This window comes from Ranitomeya imitator, chromosome 1 (assembly GCF_032444005.1).
Source record: "Ranitomeya imitator isolate aRanImi1 chromosome 1, aRanImi1.pri, whole genome shotgun sequence".
Lineage (NCBI taxonomy): Eukaryota > Metazoa > Chordata > Amphibia > Anura > Dendrobatidae > Ranitomeya > Ranitomeya imitator.
The window spans coordinates 812,829,473-812,851,215 of record NC_091282.1 but is presented as its reverse complement, the minus strand read 5'-3'; the positions used below and the strand labels follow the sequence as shown (position 1 = coordinate 812,851,215).

The following is a 21,743-nucleotide window of genomic DNA, read 5'->3' as shown; positions in this document are numbered from 1 at the left end:
AAAAAACCCTAAAGCAAAAAACCACGCAAAGGGGGCAAAAAGACCCACCGTGCCGAACTAACGGCACGGCGGTGCACCCTTTGCGTCTCAGAGCTTCCAGCAAAACGAATAGACAAGCTGGACAGAAAAAGAAGCAACAAAAGCAAAGAAGCACTTATCTAAGCAGAGCAGCAGGCCACAGGAAAAATCCAGAAGCTCAGGTCCAACACTGGAACATTGACAAGGAGCAAGGAAGACAGAATCAGGTGGATTTAAATAACAAAGCAGCCAACGAGCTCACCAGAACACCTGAGGGAGGAAGCTCAGAAGCTGCAGTACCACTTGTGACCACAGGAGTGAATTCAGCCACAGAATTCACAACAACACTGTTAGTAATAATTAGTCCCTCCATCAGGCAAATGCCAGAAGGGCCGGTCTGGTTGTGGGCTGCCTTGTGTGCTACATTGTTAACAGAATCAATGTTCTCAAGGCACCCATACTGTTAACAGTTGTGACGGAGTACAAAGCCGGTCACTCCATCACTTACCTCAGCATGCTGTTGGTATATTTAGAAATATTGGTCTTGTAGTAAATCTTGCTTTCCTCCATCTAGGGTAATATTAGTAATATATCCCATCTGGTTCTTGAGGACGGGGACACCATGGGCCTGTGTGATTTCAAATGCCAGGGCTGAATTTCATCCCCAGTCCATGCCTGCCCTCCATGCACCCCTCACTATGTACCTCTTAATGGGAGTCTGACGTTCTCACTACTAAACCAATTATAGTGCTGGGAAGAAGACTTAAAGGAGTTGTCCAACTTAAAAAAAATGATTACTTAAGCCAGAAATGGGTAAAAAGTTTTTAAACCAATGTATACTCACATTCTTTATCCCTTAATAACACCAGCGCAGGCTGCTCTGATGGTCTGTGGTGAGACAGGGAGCCGTGATGTTCTTTGATCACCTGGCTGGTCAGGCCCAAGATTGGGTAGAGCAATCAGAGTAGTGGAAGAACCCATCATCTGATGCACATCCCTTCATTAATATCTTGTTCCAGTTACCAGACCACTGCAGCCAATCACTGGCCTCAGCATGACTGAGGAATGGGACAGGAAGTAATAATGTCAGTGTAATAATGTCAATACCAGACTGTCATATTCCTTCCTCAGGAAGGCGATATGGTAAGAAATTACTGCTAGTTAAGCTGGGGACCATTTCGGTCTAAAAGTTAAGATTTAGACCTTTGTTGCACTAAATTATGTTGCCATATCAGGATGCAATTTCTTACTGATGTGACAGATAAGGCTGGATGCAATATATATCAGTGTGCAATCCTTTACACATACATTTCAAATGGAAATATCTATTAATCCATCGGACGATAGCAAGTTAAAGTGTTAACTTATGGTTCCTTTCTAGGATACATTAACATGGGAAACACACAGGACTGGGATAGGCTAATTTCACACTAGCATCGGTACGGGCCCGTCGCAGTGCGTCGGGCCGACGTACCGACGCATGCTGTGAAGTAAAATCACAACGGGGCAGCGGATGCAGTTTTACAACGCATCCGCTGCCCCACTGTAAGGTCCCTGGGAGGAGGAGGCGGAGTTCCGGCCGCGCATGCGGGGTCGGAAAAAGCGGACCTGAAGGAAAAAAAAAGGTTGCAAGCAATGTTTTTTTGTCCCGACGGACTGCAAAAACACGTCGCATCCGTCGCAAGACGGATGCAACGTGTGGCAATCCGTCGCAATGCGTCGCTAATGAAAGTCTATGGAGAAAAAACGCATCCTGCAGGCAACTTTGCAGGATGCGTTTTTTCTTCAAAACGACACATTGTGACGTGAGCCGAACGACGCTAGTGTGAAAGTAGCCATAGTGCGCAGCATTACAACACGTGAACTAAAGGTTTAATACACACATGGAACCTCCTTTATAAAGTTTATATGTGTTTAATGTTTTTTGAATATATCCATATTTTGGAGCTGTGGTCAATGTAGTAATAGTTTATTGTACTGAATAGAATTTAAAAAAAAAATCATATTTTAACAATGCAGACCACAAATATACATTTTTATAGTAGTCTGCATTTTTTTAAAGCTTTAAGATATGGGACAGCACATACTGCGGTTTTACACATGCTGCGCTGTCATGCTTTTTTCCTGCTGCGTTGATTTATTCAGCATCACTACCAATTTGTCAGTCTAAACATACCCTCTTGGGTTGACTAGTTTCTTGTAAAATGTTCCCATGTCTGGTTCCCAGGAAATTAGAGTGTTAGCTCCATCTGGGAGTTTTATAGATGAATATGCTCTCTGTATATCACTATTGATCATGTTGGTACACCCACATATGCTATTATATAGGAATAATGAAATAATCCAAATTCCATTGCAAAATTGGTGACTGTTTCTTCTACACTTTCCTAATGACACTATGAGTAGTTATCTGTGTATATTCTGTACAAACATCTTGTGGCCTATTGTTTGTAGAAGTGCTGTGGTCTGACATAAAGGTAGTGTCCATTCATTCTGCTTCCAAGTGCTTGAGCTGTCCGGGCAGGGCACTGCATCTTACGGCAGGACCCAGTTATGTATATCACTTCAGCTTCAGCTTAGTGGGAAACCTCATTAACAGATAATTAGCAATTATGAACAGGATTTCCACAGCGCAGCGTAAATGGACATTCCCAACACTTAACGATAAATAATGACCATTGAAAGCACAAGGGACGACAGGCTTTTTATACGGAACGATGCAGGTCAGGCCGAAAACAAGTAAAAGACGCATTTAGAAGGCTCGCCATTGTTTCCTTCAGTATTCCTTCCACGACCAGACACTGGAAGGGGAGAACTTCAATGTCTCTCAAATGTTATCAAATAAAATACTTCACAGACAGGGAATGTGGATTTGTATGGACGTTGGAAACTTTTTATTCAACGAGAAACTCAAGAGGCCTGAGAAAGGTCTGCTGGAGAACAAGACATTAATGCTCTGCAGCCATCTATGTATGCTATTTGTCTTTATTCCCTCAAAACAAAGTGCAACCTAGGTACCAAAAGAATATGGGTATATAATTGGTTACTGTAGGAGGACCAATGAAAAGTCAGTCAGGGCAATTAGTACCAGTGCCACTTTGTCTCAACTAATATTCATTATCCAGAAATAACGCTTTATTACAGTCACTACCATGTGTGCCGCCCATAGTACTGCGAAGATGATTACATGACAATTGTCACATACTGCTTGTTCTAGGCATGGCATCAGTATGGTGGCACAAAGGATGATATTTAAGAACGTTTTATTAGTATGGATTAACAAAACTACCAGATTCATGTTGTAGACATTTCCAGCGGCGCCCTGTGCTCTCCCTCGTATCCTTCTGTCAGGAATGAACTTTAATCATCTTGGTGAAAGTCGTTGATGAAAGCGAACGTCTGCTTGACTGAGGCAGTAACTTTACTACCTGGAACACTGTATTGTAAATGACAAGAACCTTCTTTTTCTACCCTCCATTCCATTTTAAAGAGATCATAAACACAATATTTGGCACAGTGACCTATTTTCAGACTGTCATGAATATGACTAAGGATGATTCATTCTAATATACATATTTGTAAAGTTAGATTTCTTTATGTACAGATAAGGAATAAGTATAAGCCCTTTCCCTACAACTCATTATTCACCTAAGAGGACAAACTCCTTTGATGGTAAGTTCAAGAGGATGACTTGGCAAAAAGTGTTTGTGTTATGTAAAAATCCAAAAATAAATCTAAGGCCGGGGTCACACTTGCGAGTGCAATGCGAGAAACTCACACCAGTCTCTCGCATCAATACCGCCGGCTCTTGGGAACGGAGCGTTCAGATGCATAGAAATACATGCAGCCGCACACTCCGGTCCTGAGTGCTGGCGGCAGTGCCGGGTATTGATGCAAGAGACTCGTGTGAGTTTCTCGAATTGCACTCGCAAGTGTGACCTCGGCCTAACTTTTTAGTTGGCATCCTCCTAGATCCAGTGCCAGCCTTCCCTGTCTGCTTCAACACCGCAGCAAACATGTCACCATTCAACCAGCCACAGGACAGTTAAGGTTTGTGATAGGTTGCAGCAGTCAGGTGACTTGAACCGTGCCTTAATGAATGTTTTCCTGATGATGTGCTGTTCAAGTCTCCTGACCATTGCAGCCTATCACGAGCCGCAGCTGTCCTGTCGTCGGATGGACAGTACAGTAATTCCAGGGCTGACGAAGACCACAAAGCGGCCAGCAATGGATCCAAGAGGGTGACAGCAGGTGAGTATGACTTATTTTGTTATTTTTACATGATTCAACGCCCAAGTATTAAGCACCTTTTGCACAGACAACCCTTTAAACTAAAAGCACATATCTGCTGAAACATGAAAACTTTTGCTGTGGTGTGAACTCATCCAATCAGTTCTGGTCAACTTCATCTAAAAGAAGTGCGATAGAAGTGAAAGGAAAGAGCTAGCTTATACTTGCTAATTGGAACCACTTTTGGGTAATTATGTTGTCACAGTGTCACTCAAGCTCCATCAAAATGCATGATTCCTGTTCTCTCCTTTCCTCTCATCCCTATGTAGCTCCCCATGTAAAAAAAAAATGGCTCCAATTGGGTGCTTCTGATGACAGAAAAGGACCAGAACAAAAAAACAAGAGTAAAATGAACAAGTGAACTTACACTCTGTGATGGGACGGTCACTCAGGCAAGGCACAAAGCTCCACGCTCTTGCGTTGGCCTGCAGCTTCGACTGCTAGACTGCTAGATAAGCAGGACTTGATGGCATAACACTATGAGACATCACAGTAGAAACAGAAAGCGCCAGCCAACTAAATGAATAGTGATAAAAACAAAGCATAGAATAGTATAATACTTACTGTAGGGGAAATAATCCATGCGTTTCAGGTTTACAGTTCATCAGGAAATGGCAAACACATGCTCCATGGTTTGTGAAACATGCATTTGTCATATCCTAATGAAGGAGAAAGCCAAAACACGTGGATTGTTCCCTTGTTAAACCTTTTGTATGCTTTTGAATAAAACCTGTTTTGGTGAGAATAACACTAGTCCCAGGCTTTTGAAATTTCCCACCAAAGAGGCTAGATAATTTGTAAAGAGAATGCACACCTGCATAAGGGGGACTGAGGATCCGTTCCCCGTGCCATATGTAAATGTTATAGTATTGTGTGCTATGCTTTATACTCGCTATTCGTTCAGTCTGCTGGCGCTCTTTGTTTTTTGTACTGTATATGGCTCCTCAGTTAGAGTTTATGCTGTATTCAATTAAGTGTTTGATCAATAGCATTATGGGAATGAAAAGCCAGAAACAGGCGGTATACATAAAGATATATATTTATAATAAAATTATAATAATTTAATATGCCGAGGGAAATCTGTACAATAAATGGTATCGCCATAACCGACTTAAACCACATTAATAAATCATTGGCTATGTTTTTAAAAAAGATTTCAGACTGTAAAACCATGAAGAATAAAAAATGTCTATGCAAAGAATATAGGATATTAATAGAAAAAACTGCATATTTCCCATTTCTGAATACCGTGACACCACTGAAATGACATACAACGGCACCACATTAACGATTTGGGAGGGATATATAAAATATTCAAATAAATTGAGGAAACCAAAAAACCCTCACTAACCCTAAAGTGTAGCTTTTAATTAATTACATTTAAAATAAAGGAGTGAATTAGAAACGATCCATTTTGTCACCACACTGCCTACATGATCATCATTCTGTACATGGCATAGCCATAATTAACTTTTGGTGACTCCTCAAGGTGTCAACTCTAATGGCAGGCCAAGACAAATTGTTTGAAAGAACACGTACCCCCAACATGTTTCACTGGAGGTGCTGTATCCTCAGGATAGTAGCTAGCTTCGGTGGAATATCTACCTCCTCCAAACAAATCATCGGTTTTCTTCAGCAGCAGACTGTTCTTACCTGCCAGTCAGCCCTCTATAGGCAAACATCCGAGGTGATTGGCAAAATGGAGAAAAGTGCTAGGTATGTTTTATGAATTCATGTAATACTACAAATACATGGAAACTGATATGTTTGAAAGCCTACTGGATAAAGGCAACTCGGAACCCCTAAGAGCTGTCTGACCATTTTATTAAACTTTCATCACCCACACCAAGCACAAAAAAATCTATTTCTCACAAAAATAAAATGTGAAAAAAATCTTTAAAAAAAAAAAAAAAGCTCTAAAATTGGAGTGACCTTAGTGTAGAGAAGAGAAGGGGCAAACTGGCAATTCTATAGTGTACAGAACTGGCCAAACTGTCAGTATATTAGGCGTCGGGGGGACAGTGTGATTTACTAAAAATAAGAATGATTTTATAGCGCAGCACTTTGCTCATTTTGCTGGAGCTATATTTTTATTTAATCCTTTAGGCAGGAATACAAAAGACAAATTGACTTTTTACAGGTAACATTTACAAGTACAGCTATGTATAACAAGCCTAATGGTAAATTGATTATTTCGGTATGTCCACAATTGCGTGTTATGTTGGCCTGATTAAAATGTTATCACTGTTGTGACCAATAACATTATCCAAGCCAAATGCTATTTCTAAGACCATTTTAGCCTAAAATTGATTTCCAGTGGTGTTGTGTAGTTGTTCCACTGCCCAGGTGCCTACAAGGGCTTTAACTCACAAAGATACTCTACGCGGGCTTAATATAATTGGGAAGGCTGGAAATCTAACTGCTATAATTAGTGTTACATAAGAAAGGTTCCTAAGACAACAAGCCTCAACATATCGTATTTTGGAGTTTTAATTTCAACTTGACCTCTTGGATCAAGAGAATATTATTGCATACAGTTTTGCGCAATTTTACCGTTTTGAGAACATATTTATCTAGAAGCGGACATGAAATTTGAAAACAATATGCACATTTTAGTAGACTGCAAATGTACCTGCCTCAGATTGCCTTACACTTCAGCCGGTATCAGCAGGGGGCGTAAGCGATGCGCACTGCATAAGAACATCTAGCAGATTCTCAATTTTTGCACTTTTATTATTATTATTTTTTCCATTTTCCTAATGTGGAAATGTCCCCAGGTGTGATGGGAATGAATCTTCCTGCTGGAGAGACATGATTGACAACTTCCTATACTGAAGCTGAGAGCAAATAACGCTGGCAGCGGATCAAAGGAAAGTGTGTGCGGCTACAAAGACAACAGATCTACAGAGGAAACGAAAGAGCAAATTAGAGAGTGTGACTATTGTGAGGTTACAGGGCAATCTAGCAACTAATTGTCTGGTGAGTGTGCTATCTAATACCACTGATGCATTACAAGATAAGTTGAAATGTCACAAAACATATAAAGAAACCCCGAAAATGCATCTCAAGAATAAAATGTCACTATTGTTTATGCTTCTCAGTGCTCATATCCACATACTGTACCTAGCTGAAACATGCGTACTACACAGCTTTGTCATAGAAACAAGCTGAACCTTCTGCAAGAAATGAAATCATAGCCATTTTACCAGATCGGTAATACTATCAACACAAAAACAATGTTAAATATTGTATTGTAAGATTTCTCTATCTGTATGATCTATCTATCTATCTATCTATCTATCTATCTATCTATCAAATTCAAATTCAAATGAGCTTTATTGGCAGGACTAAGTACATGTTAGCATTGCCAAAGCATATGGTAAAAATACGGGGGTGGGGGAGGGGGGGCATATAGAGGTCCAGGGAATATCAAATTCCTTTTAGAGGATAGGGGATGTTTCCAGGGTGGGGTATAGGAGTCCATGACATATCGGGCTCTTTAGTCGGGGGATAGGGATATGTCCAGTGTTGGGGTACGGGAGTCCATGACATATCAGGCTCCTCTTAGTCTGTGGCAGGCACTGACATATTCCGCTGCTACGGCCACTGCACTTTCCTCTTCCCCCAGTATTATCGGCAGTTTCTCTTCCTCCTCCTTGGAGGTGAAATCTGGGAGGAGATCAGACAGCCTCTTGAAGTGAGTGTCCCTCACTGCGGAGTATTTGGGGCACCTCAGCAGGAAGTGGGCCTCATCCTCCACGGCCTCCTGGGGGCACTGCTGGCAGAGTCTGTTCTCTCGAGGCTTGTAGTTCTGTCGGTGCCGCCCGGATTCGATGAGTAGGCTGTGGGCGCTCAGTCTGTATCGGCTCAGGATCTGTCGATCTTTGGGGTTTTCTAGTTTCTCTAGATATGGGGCCAGTTTGTACTCCCTCTATCTATCTATCTATCATCTATCTATCTATCATCTATCTATCTATCATCTATCTATCTATCTCTCTAGTATCTATATATCTATTATCTATCTAGTATCTACAAATCTATTATCTATATATATTATCTATCTATTTATCTATCATCTATCAATCTACATTTCTATCTATTATTATTATTATTTATTGTTATATCGCCATTTATTCCATGGCGCTTTACATGTGAGGAGGGGTGTACATACCAAAAACAAGTACAATAATCTTAAACAATACAAGTCATAACTGGTACAGGAGGAGAGAAGACCCTGCCCACGAGGGCTCACAATCTACAAGGGATGGGTGAGGATACAGTAGGTGAGGGTAGAGCTGGTCGTGCAGCGGTTTGGTCGATCGGTGGTTACTGCAGGTTGTAGGCTATTATCTATCTATCTATTTATCTATCATCTATCAATCTATATATCTATCTATTTAGTATCTATATATCAATTATCTATCTATTATTTATCTATTATCTATCATCTATCTATTATCCATCTATCTATTTATCTATGAATTACCGTATGTATCTATCATCTATCTATTTATTATCTATCTATCGCCATATCTATCTATCTATCTATCTATCTATCTATCTATCTATCTATCTATCTATCTATCTGTCTATTGCCATATCTATCTATCTATCTATCTATCTATCTATCTATCTATCTATCTATCTATCTATCTATCTATCTATCTATCTATCTATCTAGGGACCAAAAAAATGGAATGCAGCACTCCAGGTTTTAGCAAAAAATATAAGTACACTTTATTGGGCCCACAGGGCGTGTGGCCACACGCCATGTGGGCCCAATAAAGTCCACTTAATTATAATAATCTTTATTTTTATATAGCGCTAACATATTCTGGAGCGTTTTACATTTTGCACACATTATCATCACTGTCCCCGTTGGGGCTCACAATCTAAATTCCCTATCAGTATGTCTTTGGAATGTGGGAGTATACCGGAGTACCCGGAGGAAACCCACACTAGAAATCGAGCGCTGCAAGACTGCAGTGCTAACCACTGCGCCACCGTGCTGCCCAACTTATATTTTTTGCTAAAACCTGGAGCGCTGCGTTCCATTTTTTTGGGTCCCTGTATATTTGGCAAGTATATGGATTAGTTGCTTGGAGGTCTGTGCACCCATTTAATTGTATGTGCTGTTCCATTTTTTTCTATCTATTATCTACCGTATCAACTTTTCCAATTAGGTGAGCTGCCACAACTTTTTTGGAAAAGTATTTACTAGGACTGGTATGTACCTGTAAGGCGTCTGCACCCTACCTCTTAACTGTGTTGTTTTTTTCTATTTTTTTATCTGTCTATCTATCAGTCTATTATCTATCTATCTGTCTATCATCGGTCAATTATTTATCTATCTATCTATATCTATGATCCATCTATTATCTATTTATCTATCTATATTATCTATCCCTCTTTCTATCTATTTATCATCTATATATCTATTATTTTTCTATCTATTATCCATTGATCATGTATCTATTATCTATCTGTTATCTATCATCTATTATCTATCTATCCTTCTTTCTATTGATCTATTAATCTACAATCTATCTATCTATTATCTATCTATCTTTCTATCATCTATTTATCTATCCAACTATATATTATCTATTATCTATCTGTCTATCTTTCTATCTATTCTATCTACCTATCTATCTTATATCTATATCTATCCCTGTCTATCTGAATATCAATCATCCATGATAACTTTGGCTGTCAGCCCTGAGTTATCATGCAGGTTTGTTGGTGTGCATACCAGTCATAGGTGTGCATATACTGTAGTGATGTCCCCGCTGCATATAGACTTAACCAATGAGAACTTCCCTTTAGTGCAGAGCAAACAATCAATGACCCCCAGCCCTTAGAGCATTATCACACATCTAGCTATATATATGTCCTATGGTTGGCCAGTAGAATATAGCAAAAATCGCTTTATAATAACTGTGGAACATCCTTGGTGATTTAATGCTACACATTTATAGTAGATACTGTATGTAGTATTATCTTTAAAAAATAATGCATGTACCTGAAATAAAAGCATAAACCCAAGTTTCTAGTCAACACAGAGAGAACAGTGCTCCTTAGTGCTTCAGATAGGCAAAGTCGATTATGATTTACCATAGGCATGGGGTAGCACACTGTTAAGGAATATGTTAATGATAATGATGATGATCTACTTTGCCATATGGATGATGAAATTAACATATTTTCATGATAATTCACCTTCAAAGTATTTATTTCCCAAATATCTTAATAAGGCATACAATGTTTGCAATGTATCTCTCTTTAACCCGATATATCATTTTCTGAATATAGATATAGTGCCGCAACGTGAATGTTTGCGTTTTAGTTGTTGCCTGTATTAGGTGTGTATTCCAATATTAGTAGTGTTAAAGCTGTGCAATGAACTCTTGCCTTGTTCTTCCCAATACATGTGGGGATGGGGCCTTCATATGTGGAAAGTCGTTTTTACACAGAGTAACAGAAACAAGCGATTTTCGTATCATTTTGTAGAGCGAGAAACTAACTACTAGCAATTGAAAAAAGGAATCACCGGTAAGTATTATTACTAGAGCAAAAAGCCCAAGTACCGCCCAAATATTAGAAGAGCAATCAACGTGACTGTGAGAACAAAAATGAATGCAAAATGGTTGACAAGAAGATGGATCAAATGATCGAAAATATTCAGTAACGAGAAAATCAAGAATACATATCAGATTAAACTATCTAGAAATCAGATAATGTCGGAGTCCATGATAGCATGCAGTAACTATTGCAGTCAATGGAAATGAAAGCATCGTTGTTGATGAGCAGAATTTCAATTATTATTGTGCGAAAATAAACATGAAGCAAGCACATTACACTGGATTGCACTGTGGGTAAGACCACTCACCTACAGCCCAAAGCACGTGTTTAAGAGCAGAATGTACATACTATACATACTGCTATCTGCTGTTAAAATAGAGTACCCCCGAGTTAGTGGTCTACAAGTCATGGATTAAGAATAAAAAGGAAGTGAAAAGTTTTAATATGCAAAAAATTCTGAGTAACGTCCACTTTCAACCTAATGGTAAACTTACCCGAAGCCTTGCCCGACACTGAGGATAGAAAAGTCGCTGTGCACCTTTAGCAGCGTAAAGGGCTTTATGAGATCCTGTAAAATGTAGCCACAGGAAAAGAATGGAATAAAATGACTAAATAACCTATACTCACTCGATAAGTAATCCGCCACACCAACGCCACTGCTTTAGTGCTCCACATCGGTCATCCCATTTGTCCACATCCAAGACCACTTCCTCCCTTTGACCAAATTTGCAAGATCTCAGAAAAACCCTTTCAACAGACAACATTTACAGATATACACGAAGACAACAATCATCATTCATATCTTCCAAACCACTATCCCCTTTTATTTTGCATTATATACTATTATATACATACGTTGCATGCAGTAAATACAATACTGGTGCGAAATGATAAAATGGTAAATCTAAATATATAGGGAGAATGCATAGAAACGGTGGGGCCTCAAGAAAAATGTTAACAATATTTCCATAACTTGTAAGTCCCAAAAACCTAGATAGCCATTGTCGTTTCTAAGTACTACAATAAATGATCAGATAAAGAATATTTTTGTGATACAGGCAACAGACATTTCTTGGGTTATATCTCATGTACAAGGCAAATTATTATACCAGCTTTATACACAGGATCATTTCAAAGATGAAATCCTTCAGGTGGTGTCAGGGGAGGCATGGAGATATTCATACCTACAACAGACTATGGTTGAAGGCCATCAAAATACCATTGGACCAAGTACGACAGATCCTACTAGGAAAGTAATTTTGTGCTTTGGATGTGACAGAGCTCAAAAGTGATTTTAACACTGGTAAATAGTAGTGTATGGCCCTCCAAAGATCCGAGGAGGTGTCCGAGTAGGCTTCTAATAAAATCATGTATAACTTGGCTCTCAGAAGGACTTTGCAGAAAAGAAGAATGATATTTTTTTACATTTCGGTCAAACACCTGGACTTTCATCAGAAAGTAGCGGATTCTGTAAAGAACGGTGATAAGGAATTGCTGGTAGCAATTATTCTGGATTACTGTATGGTGAATAAAATTCTTCTTTTCTACAAAGTCCTTCTGAGTGCTGAGTTATACATCATTTTATTACTTGCGATTGTCACAATTATAAAACTGGACTCTAGCTGCAAAATATACTCATCATAACCATATATCCACACATGGTCACTCCTGAAGGGCTTAATAGTAGAAGAACCATATATATATATAACAGATCATGGATGCACATCCCACCCTGTTTTCTACAAAATCTAATGAGTTAAATCACTCTGACAATAGACATGGCTTCACATGCGAAGAGGAAGAAACCCCCACGGAAAATTAACCAAACTATCATTATCTACCACCATCCTAACGTTTTCTATCAACGCCTGCCCTCCACTGCAGAGGAACTCGCAGGGCCCAGCAAGTGTTCTTCAAATGTCCTAGCTATGTATGTGCATCAGGACCCTGCAATTTTTTGTAAGCTATTAGGTCATTCGAATAGGTTCTCCAATCAGGCTGAAAATGGCAAACCTCTCCACAGAGTCTACACCTGGTGAATGAAGCTTTTAGACCTACAACTGTGCGGCTTCCAAAATGTCTATGGATATTTTCAATGACCACAATTTACAAAGATGTTCAGATGAGAACAAACACAGAACATGGCCCAAGACAACCTGATGAATTTGGGCAAATCACCAAACATCTAAGAATGTTCCAGAGGTGTGAATTTTACAGTTAGATGTATGGATGGAGTATTTAGGAGAGAACTGACAGCAATCTGAATCTATGATGGATAAAAGTGTTTTTTGTGGGCGTAATATAACAAGGTGTACGGTAACACTGATAAAATATCTCATGATGAACTACAGCAGCATTTATGGGCAGGCCGTACAAAAGTATATCTGTAATGGTGTTGATGAACCAAGAATAAAGTCATTTCCACAAGTCACATACGATGCAACGTTTACAGGCCACCAGATAACTGTACCTGACATCCTGAGACCGGCCAGCTAAGGTACTCTCTCTGTGATACATAAGTGGAGATCTGCATAAGCACCTTATAAACTGTAATCAATGAGCTCCATGTGAGATGAAGGTTGTTTTAAGCTAGCCACAGACATATGTTAGCACATGGGCAAAAGATCTTTGGAGAAGTCTACGAAAGCAAACAAGAAAAATCCATCCAGGTGGAATGATTGTCCCCAAACATCCGAAGTTTGCAGGCAGGCTCTGTCAAACAATGTCACCTCCCATCAAGATTCAAATTTCTCCATACTTTTTTCTTAAGCATTGATAACATTGCTTGAATACCCTATAAGGTAATTCCTATGAAAAGTACCCGGGATAATGAGGGCACTACAAAAAAAAACCTAAATATGAATATGTGAAATTATTAAAAGCTGTTGGTTGTCTCTTGCATGTTACATGATAATGGTAACTCACATTCATAGTAAAGTACCACTTTCCTATTAGTTCTACACAGTATAAAATAATATATAGGTGTTTTTCTATATTTTATCTGTCTTTAGTTTTTACATAGGTAGACATATACAATTTATAGCGTCTGTCTTAATTCATTTAGTTTTTATTATTTTTAGGATTATTTCTGCAATGATTGGATGGTGACTAATCAACTTACCGTATATGTATTTAAGAATGGCAAAAAAAGAGAATACAGGAAATAATATAGAGGGAGTGCAGAATATATAGATTGTGTTCAAAAGGTTATTTTCTAAAATTTGCAAAAAAATATTTAATGATCAAGAAAACGGAGTTAAATGTAATCACCAAGAGGACAAAATACTGTATAATTGTGGTAAATTGTGCATATACAAGATACAAGGGCACAAGGAGAGTGCAAGTACAAATAAATGTGCAAAAAACAGAGTAAAATTTTGTATAAATCAATATATGCATAAATTTATATATCTACATATATATATATATATATATATATCCATAGACACACACACACACATTATATATATATATATATATATATATATATATAATGTGTGTGTGTGTGTGGGTATATGGCAGCCTCTATGTGATGTTATCTAATTTATGTAAAGTGTTCTAAATAATCTCTTAATATAATATTAAGAGATTTGTGGACGCAGAACGCTGATCTAATTACTGAATTAACTTTTTTTTCTTTTTTTAAACATCAGATTTTTGCAAAAATCTACTGTATCATTTTACATGTTATATCTCATAGCAGTTTATTAAACAATTTTCTATATTATCCAGTGAATACCATCATTGTACTGAAAAGCTACAGAAAAAAAACATATAGTTTAGGATGAAACGTTCACTTTTTTTTTTGTTTGATTTATTGGATTTTTTTCCTGAAAACTTGTCCGGAACACTCTGAGTAAGTAAGCAGTGCTATTTTTACAGATCGCTATCAGTGTGTTAAATTATGTGAGGTGCTTAATCCTCTCAGACTGTTCTTTTTCATTTAATAACTCAAGCACTTGGAGAGAAGCCGGCCAGGTCTGGAAATGCTGAGCTACAAAAAAAATAAAAAAATGTTTATTCGCGCCAGACTTGGGATCATTTTAACATATGTTGAGCATTTAACTGAACAAAAGAAAATATCTTAGGCCAAGCATACAGAAAACCCAAACGGGGGAAATGGGACTAGGATCTGGAGTAATGCATCTAATAAAATCCATATGTTAGAAAGCAGCGGAGCAAGGGAACTGCCAAGGACAAAGAAGCGTAGCCCACAGGCTCTCAGCCGGAACGTCGAGGTGTCCCAACCTGAGCACACCTATCTGGTCTAGCCTTTCCATGGTATACCAGAACATGCCTAGACAATCGCACATCAGCAATAAGTTTTACAAAGTTCATCTCACAACTGGAGTTCTGCTGTCATGAGGAGCTTTAGAACCTGGATTTCCTTCTTAGATTCTGAGTCTCAAAAAAAAAATGGTACAAAATCAACATATTTTAGAAGCCTACTTATTTTTTATTATAACTCATCTATTATGAAAATGTGAAAATTGAAAAAAAAAATGGCCAATGACCATTTGACATTAACTCTTTCGTCTTCGTATCGAAGTGCACGAAGACATTCCCCAAAAATAAGAAGGCTGCTACGTCCGACCAGTGCAAGGATCTGATGCCTAGCCTCAACGGACTTTTTCATTTCCAAAACAAGAAATTTCACAACCGGATGAGTCTGTCGCATTTTTTTTTCTGAAAGATTTTAGACTAGATTTGTGGTCTCTGGATGTGCATTGAGCTCCTCTCTCTACGCCTATGCTTTTAAAGCAGTGGTGGGATAGATGACAAGACTGCTTCTTCCTCCCGAAATAATTTATTTTAGATTAGGTGCCACAACATTTAATTGATGTCAGGTCTGGGCACAGAGCGATAACACCTCTGCAAATATTGCCCAAAAGACTTAGTGGGGGAATGCTGCAGACGGCATATTCCTAGAAGTACTCCATGTTTCTGAAATTGACATTTGACATCATTTTTAGGAACCCTACTAAACAACTGGCAGCTCCTGTTTGATGAGTCAGTGTAAGGATATGCTATTTAACTCCTAATATTATTAATAATACGAGATGTAATATTAAATAGCGGTAGATTATGGAATCATTTAGAAGTTGTAAGATCACAAAATGTGATATCAACCCAGATTAAAGTACAAAAGGCAACACACGGTCCACCTAGGTGATGAGACAGGGCACATGCCAACTTACTAAGCACGGCACACTGAAGAATCAATCCATAGGCCTAGACACCAACAGAGTCTGTGCAAATATATGAAATGAAAATATATGGATTTTTTACATATATTAATCATAGCTTGCATCAAAAGAGAGTAACAGGATGCATTAATATTACCATAACTTACCACGTGGGAAATACAAACAAAAATGTGCCAAATCTATACAATTGTGGCATTGGTTACTTATGATGGGTGACAATTAATCATAGGCCAAGGTTTACCGTGCTACTATGTGACATACAGGCACCATGCCCACTGTGATCTATACACATGCCTCCAATTGTAATGTGCTCAACTATTGACTGGATCTCTGGTGTCTATGCCAACAGCAAAAACACATATGTTACTGGTGTGTCCACTGTGTTTCTACAGTAATAAGATAGGAAAGTGGACGGTGAGCCCAAATAGGCGCCCACGTGAATACACATAATCAGTGACCAACATTGAGGATTAGGATTATTTTACATCACTGTCATGCTCGCTCATGCTGAACACAACAAATGCATTCTTACATTCCAATGTAGAATGAATGGATACAGTCATGACGATTCCTTCAAGACCCAAAAAAGAGGACATTTGGAGGAAATGTTATTAATAAGGCCTCCTAGAGTCAATATTCATATGATGGCACCAATCATTGAACTGTGCATATTAAGTGTCACGCAAACATGCCATAGAACCAGAAACACACCCATACATGTATATATATTGTACATACACAATCCACACATACAATGATCATGCCAACCCATATTACTGGTGGTGCCAGGAATTCTTCACTGATCATATAGCAGCTTACTATAATATATGATCAGAGCAAGGCACTACTATGTCAGAGGCACTGTTATATGAGGAATATCTATAATAGATACAGAACAGCGAGGCTGGGATTACACCAAACATGCAATGTTATGCTATATACAATGCTGAAGTGCAAACTAATGGAGATTAGTCCAGTACAATAAATCCAATGCATGCTGATCAAAGAGGTAACCGGTAACATTGTTACATGCAAAGTACAGATATAAAAATATATATTTAAAGTGTGATAACTGAGACATTTTACTTACCTATGGAAAGTAAGTCACCTTAAATGATAACAAACAAACTAAACTTTGTAAAAAGTATGTAACAAAAAGTATGAGTGTGACTCAGAGGCTACCACACACACACAGACACAACATACACACAGACACGCACACACTGACACGCACACAGACACAACATACACACAGACACACAGACACAGACGCATACAGACATGCACACACAGACACAACATACACACACACAGACACAACATACAGACAAGCACACACTGACACGCACACACAGACACACACATGCACACACAGACGCACACAAAGACACAGACACACACACAGACATGCACACACACAGACACACACACTCACGCACACACACAGACACACACATACTGACACGCACACACACATACATTCGCACACAGACACACAGAGACATGCACACACACAGACACGCACACACTGATGCACACAGACACACACACAGACATGCACACACACACACACAGACACGCACACACACAGACACACACAAATGGACACACACAGACACACAGACACACAACATGCCCCCCCAATTCACACACTAAGACCTATCGCAAACACACAATGGCTAGCTTCATTAGGATAGATACACAAATATACTGACCATGAATACAAAATACACTCTCTAGTAGCATATAATTTATCTTCCATGTTCCAGTAACCCATTAGCCCATTAATGTGGAAGTTTGTGTTACACTGAAGCCACGTGTTGCTAATGCCATTTTACATCCCCAAATAGACTTGTTGGCAACTTGCACAAGTTGGTACCTGCTATTTGGGCACATGCAATACAATACACTTTATACTTGCCAGCCCGTTCTCCATAATATGTATCCATCATGCCATCCAATTACACATAGAATACAATATGTATGCCAGCCTACACTACAAAATAAGCATGTGGCATGCCAAGCAATACTACATAATATGTACTCAGCATGCCAACCAATTGAACATAATACGCATTGTGCTTGCCAACCAATACAACGTAGTACGCACTATGCATGCTAACCAGTAACAAAAAACTGCACTGGCATACCAGCTTCCCACACACAGAACCACGTCTGGTGGCGGATACTTTCTTGGGAGCCCATTTGTGATTCTGAGATGCAGATAATGACTCTGGGCATTAGGGAAAGATGCCAGGTCCCTGGAGTTTCCTTCTGGAGAAGCCCAAGTACTACACATACTGAACATGCACAGGGCCGGCTTGTAGCTGAGACACTGGGGTACAAAGATTGATATAGACAGCACTAAAATAAAAACCGAAAGCTTAGCAAAGGTCCATAGTGTGAACTGCGACCTAGCAACATGTGCCCCTATGAGCGACGATAGTAACCGCGAGCTAGCCAGAGGAACGTTACGTTATTCGGGAGACCCCATCACAAAGGAAACCCCACATGGCTGCAGTACTGTTGCTATGTGTATGCTGAGGGAAGGATTCTGCCTATTAAGCTTTGCCGTGGGTGACATGGAGCGGCTAACAGAAAGTTTCCCAGTGTCCCAGTAGATGGGAAACATCTGTCCACACATGGGAGCTTGGGACGCTTTCTTCTTCAGATTTCTCTTACACTTTTCATGCAACGTTCATGGTCCTGTTGGTAAACGCTACATGCCATTATTCACACACGGCCGTAGAGTTTACGTAGCACTGCGCCTATGGCAGAAGATGGCTCAAATCTAAAATTGCGGCTCATTTGCAATGTTTTCTCCAGCACCCACAGCTCCAATAGTCTCCTTTGTTTCCGGAAAGGGGGCGTGGCCTGAAAGTCGGAATATTAATACAAATGTATCATATTGTCCCGGCAATTATTGGCAGGGATTTGTATGATTGGCTGGATCTCGCTCCAGTTGGGGCCAAGCTATAAAATGAAGTAAACCGTTTTAATGAAGTCATGATTAGATCTGGCTAGAGCGAATGTAGCGCTATTCCCTCACGGTGGGATGTAATAAGGACCTGTGCGGGACATTCTGTGGTGTTGCCTATGAGGTGCTCGCCCCATAGCGTCTCACACAGAAGTTTCTAGCTAGACTCCACTCATAGTGAGGTACTTACCAGAAAACTCCGGCGACATTACCGCATTCTACGACGACACCATGTATCTCTGCACATTGGCCGCCTTGTTATCATATATCATGAGAGAAAGTTTCTGCACCTCCTCTCATGCTATCATAGCCCACCACCATGGCAGCTGCATCTTACCTGGGGTTACTCTTGTTCCAGTAGACTGCATACCGGTCTGATATCACTTTGCTGGGGTCATCTGTCCAGACACAGACCCAAATCAGGGCCCCCAGCAGCAGTGGGACCAGGGGCCCCATACTCGGGGTCCAAGTTTCTTGCTGCACTCACAGCGGACTCCGCGCTGCCATGTCCGGACACTATCCTGGAGAAGGGTGCTAGAATATGGATAGAGCTCGGTACCACGGTTCTGCGAAGCTCGTCACTTTGTCACTTTCTGCCAGCTCTCAGCTCCATGCCATGGGGGATCTTCCTGGTACCCCAATTGTGGATCTGGCTCTCTTCCTCGCAGGGAGACGGTGGCTTTCACTCGGGCCAGGGGCAAGGAGCGGGCTCCAGCTCAGCTCAGGGTCACTCTCCGCTTTCATGGTCTAGAGCACAGGAGATGACAACTCCTGAGCTCGGGATCAGGGACCAGTCAGGACATCCTGCAGGCTGAGGGGAAAGAAGAAACAGATCCTGAGGCACAGTCCACACAACAGGTATGAAGAACAATGCTGAGCCCAAACTAGCACACACTGCTATACAGAGGACTCTGCAGATCCCAAGCCCCACTACTGCAAGTGCCAAATCCCTGTCTCCTCACTCCATCCAGCACACATCTCCCCTTCCTCCCTCCCTGTGCCTACTCCCAGCCAGCCCTCTGCTCTCCTCCCTTAAGCTGCATCACAGGGTGTGAGTGAAAAGCAGAACAAGAGCCATTCTGAGAGATAGGTCCTAAGAGCGCCCTCTGCTGGCACTTTTACTAAATGTACTCACAGGTACAGCTCTGCTCAATCTGAGTAATGTCAAAAAATGCCCTGGCTTTTCCTTTACAAGTCATAATTTCATTTTCACTCGTCTTATGCCTGTGTGTCTTCCTTTGGACACCATTCTACAGTTTAGATATAGAATTGCTGAACATAAAAGTTATATATTGCTTTAAGTTGCAGCCAGTATTATAGTCAATTCTGCATTCTTTGCTCTGCAGCGTTGAAAGCTGAACTTTCTCCTCACTCCTTGCTAACTCTGTGTCTGGCCTTGGTAGTGTAGTCTTTACACAAAGCGCTGAACAGTAATCTGAGGAAGGAAACCCTTAACTAGCCAACTGTACTACAAGGCCGAGTGTGAATGCCGAACCCTGCAGGGACTTTTTAGAACCGACGCAACCATTCACACGTTTGTGCAGGTTTATTCTTTATTTTGGTACGGAAGGGGTTAAGAGTCCTTGGTTTTAGGCTATGTTCACACTTTGCGGATTTTGCTGCGGATCCGCAGCGGATTTGACCGCTGCGGATCCGCAGCAGTTTCCCATGAGTTTACATTACAATGTAAACCTATGGGAAACAAAAAACGCTGTGCACATGCTGCAGAAAAATCCGCGCGGAAACGCTGCGGATTACATTCCGCAGCATGTCACTTCTTTTCTGCGGATTTTCACCTGCTCCAATAGGAAACTGCAGATGAAAATCCGCAGAAGAAACCGCAGTAAAAACCGCGATAAATCCGCAGTAAAAACCGCAACGGGTTTTCACTGCGGATTTTGGAATTCTGCTGCGGAAAAATCCGCAGTGGAATCCGCAAAGTGTGAACATAGCCTTAGTCTGCTGAGAGTTCATCTGGTTTTTGGTTTCAGCTGCTGCTTATTTGTACACTCCTCCTTCACTATTTAAACTCAATTCTGGCTTCCTCCCATGCCAGCCATAGGTTTATCTATCCAGAGCCTTGCTTACCTGGAGTAGCTGCTGTGTACCTGGAGAAGCTGAAGAGTTCTTGGAGAAGTCGTTTGTGTTCCTTTTCATGTGGATATCCTTTGCTATGTGTTACCCTGTCGGTCCCTTTCCCTGTGTTGTCTTATTGTAGGAGTAAAGGTACCGTCACACTGAACGATATCGCTAGCGATCCGTGACGTTGCAGCGTCCTGGCTAGCGATATCGTTCAGTTTGACAGGCAGCAGCGATCTGGATCCTGCTGTGCCATCGTTGGTCGGAGCAGAAAGTCCAGAACTTTATTTCGTCGCTGGACTCCCTGCAGACATCGCTGAATTGGCGTGTGTGACGCCGATTCAGCGATGTCTTCACTGGTAACCAGGATAAACATCGGGTTACTAAGCGCAGGGCCGCGCTTAGTAAGCCAATGTTTACCCTGGTTACCAGCATAAACGTAAAAAAAAAAAAAAAACACTACATACTTACCTTCCGCTGTCTGTCCTCCGGCGCTGTGCTTCTCTACACTGTGAGCGCCGGCCAGCCGGAAAGCAGAGCACAGCAGTGACGTCACCGCTGTGTTTTCCGGCTGGCGCTCACAGTCAGTG

The 21,743-nt window shown here is 40.5% G+C and overlaps 1 protein-coding gene across 1 annotated transcript in view; it reads right to left on the bottom strand.

The window, feature by feature from the left end:
* Positions 1-20,082, bottom strand: part of EFNA2 (ephrin A2) — a 323,250-nt gene extending 303,168 nt beyond the window's left edge. The window contains exon 1 of the mRNA XM_069739590.1: positions 19,412-20,082. Within this exon, the coding sequence (XP_069595691.1) occupies positions 19,412-19,530 (119 nt within the window). The 5' untranslated portion in view covers positions 19,531-20,082. The remainder of the gene's footprint in view (positions 1-19,411) is intronic.
* Positions 20,083-21,743: the final 1,661 nt, after the last annotated feature.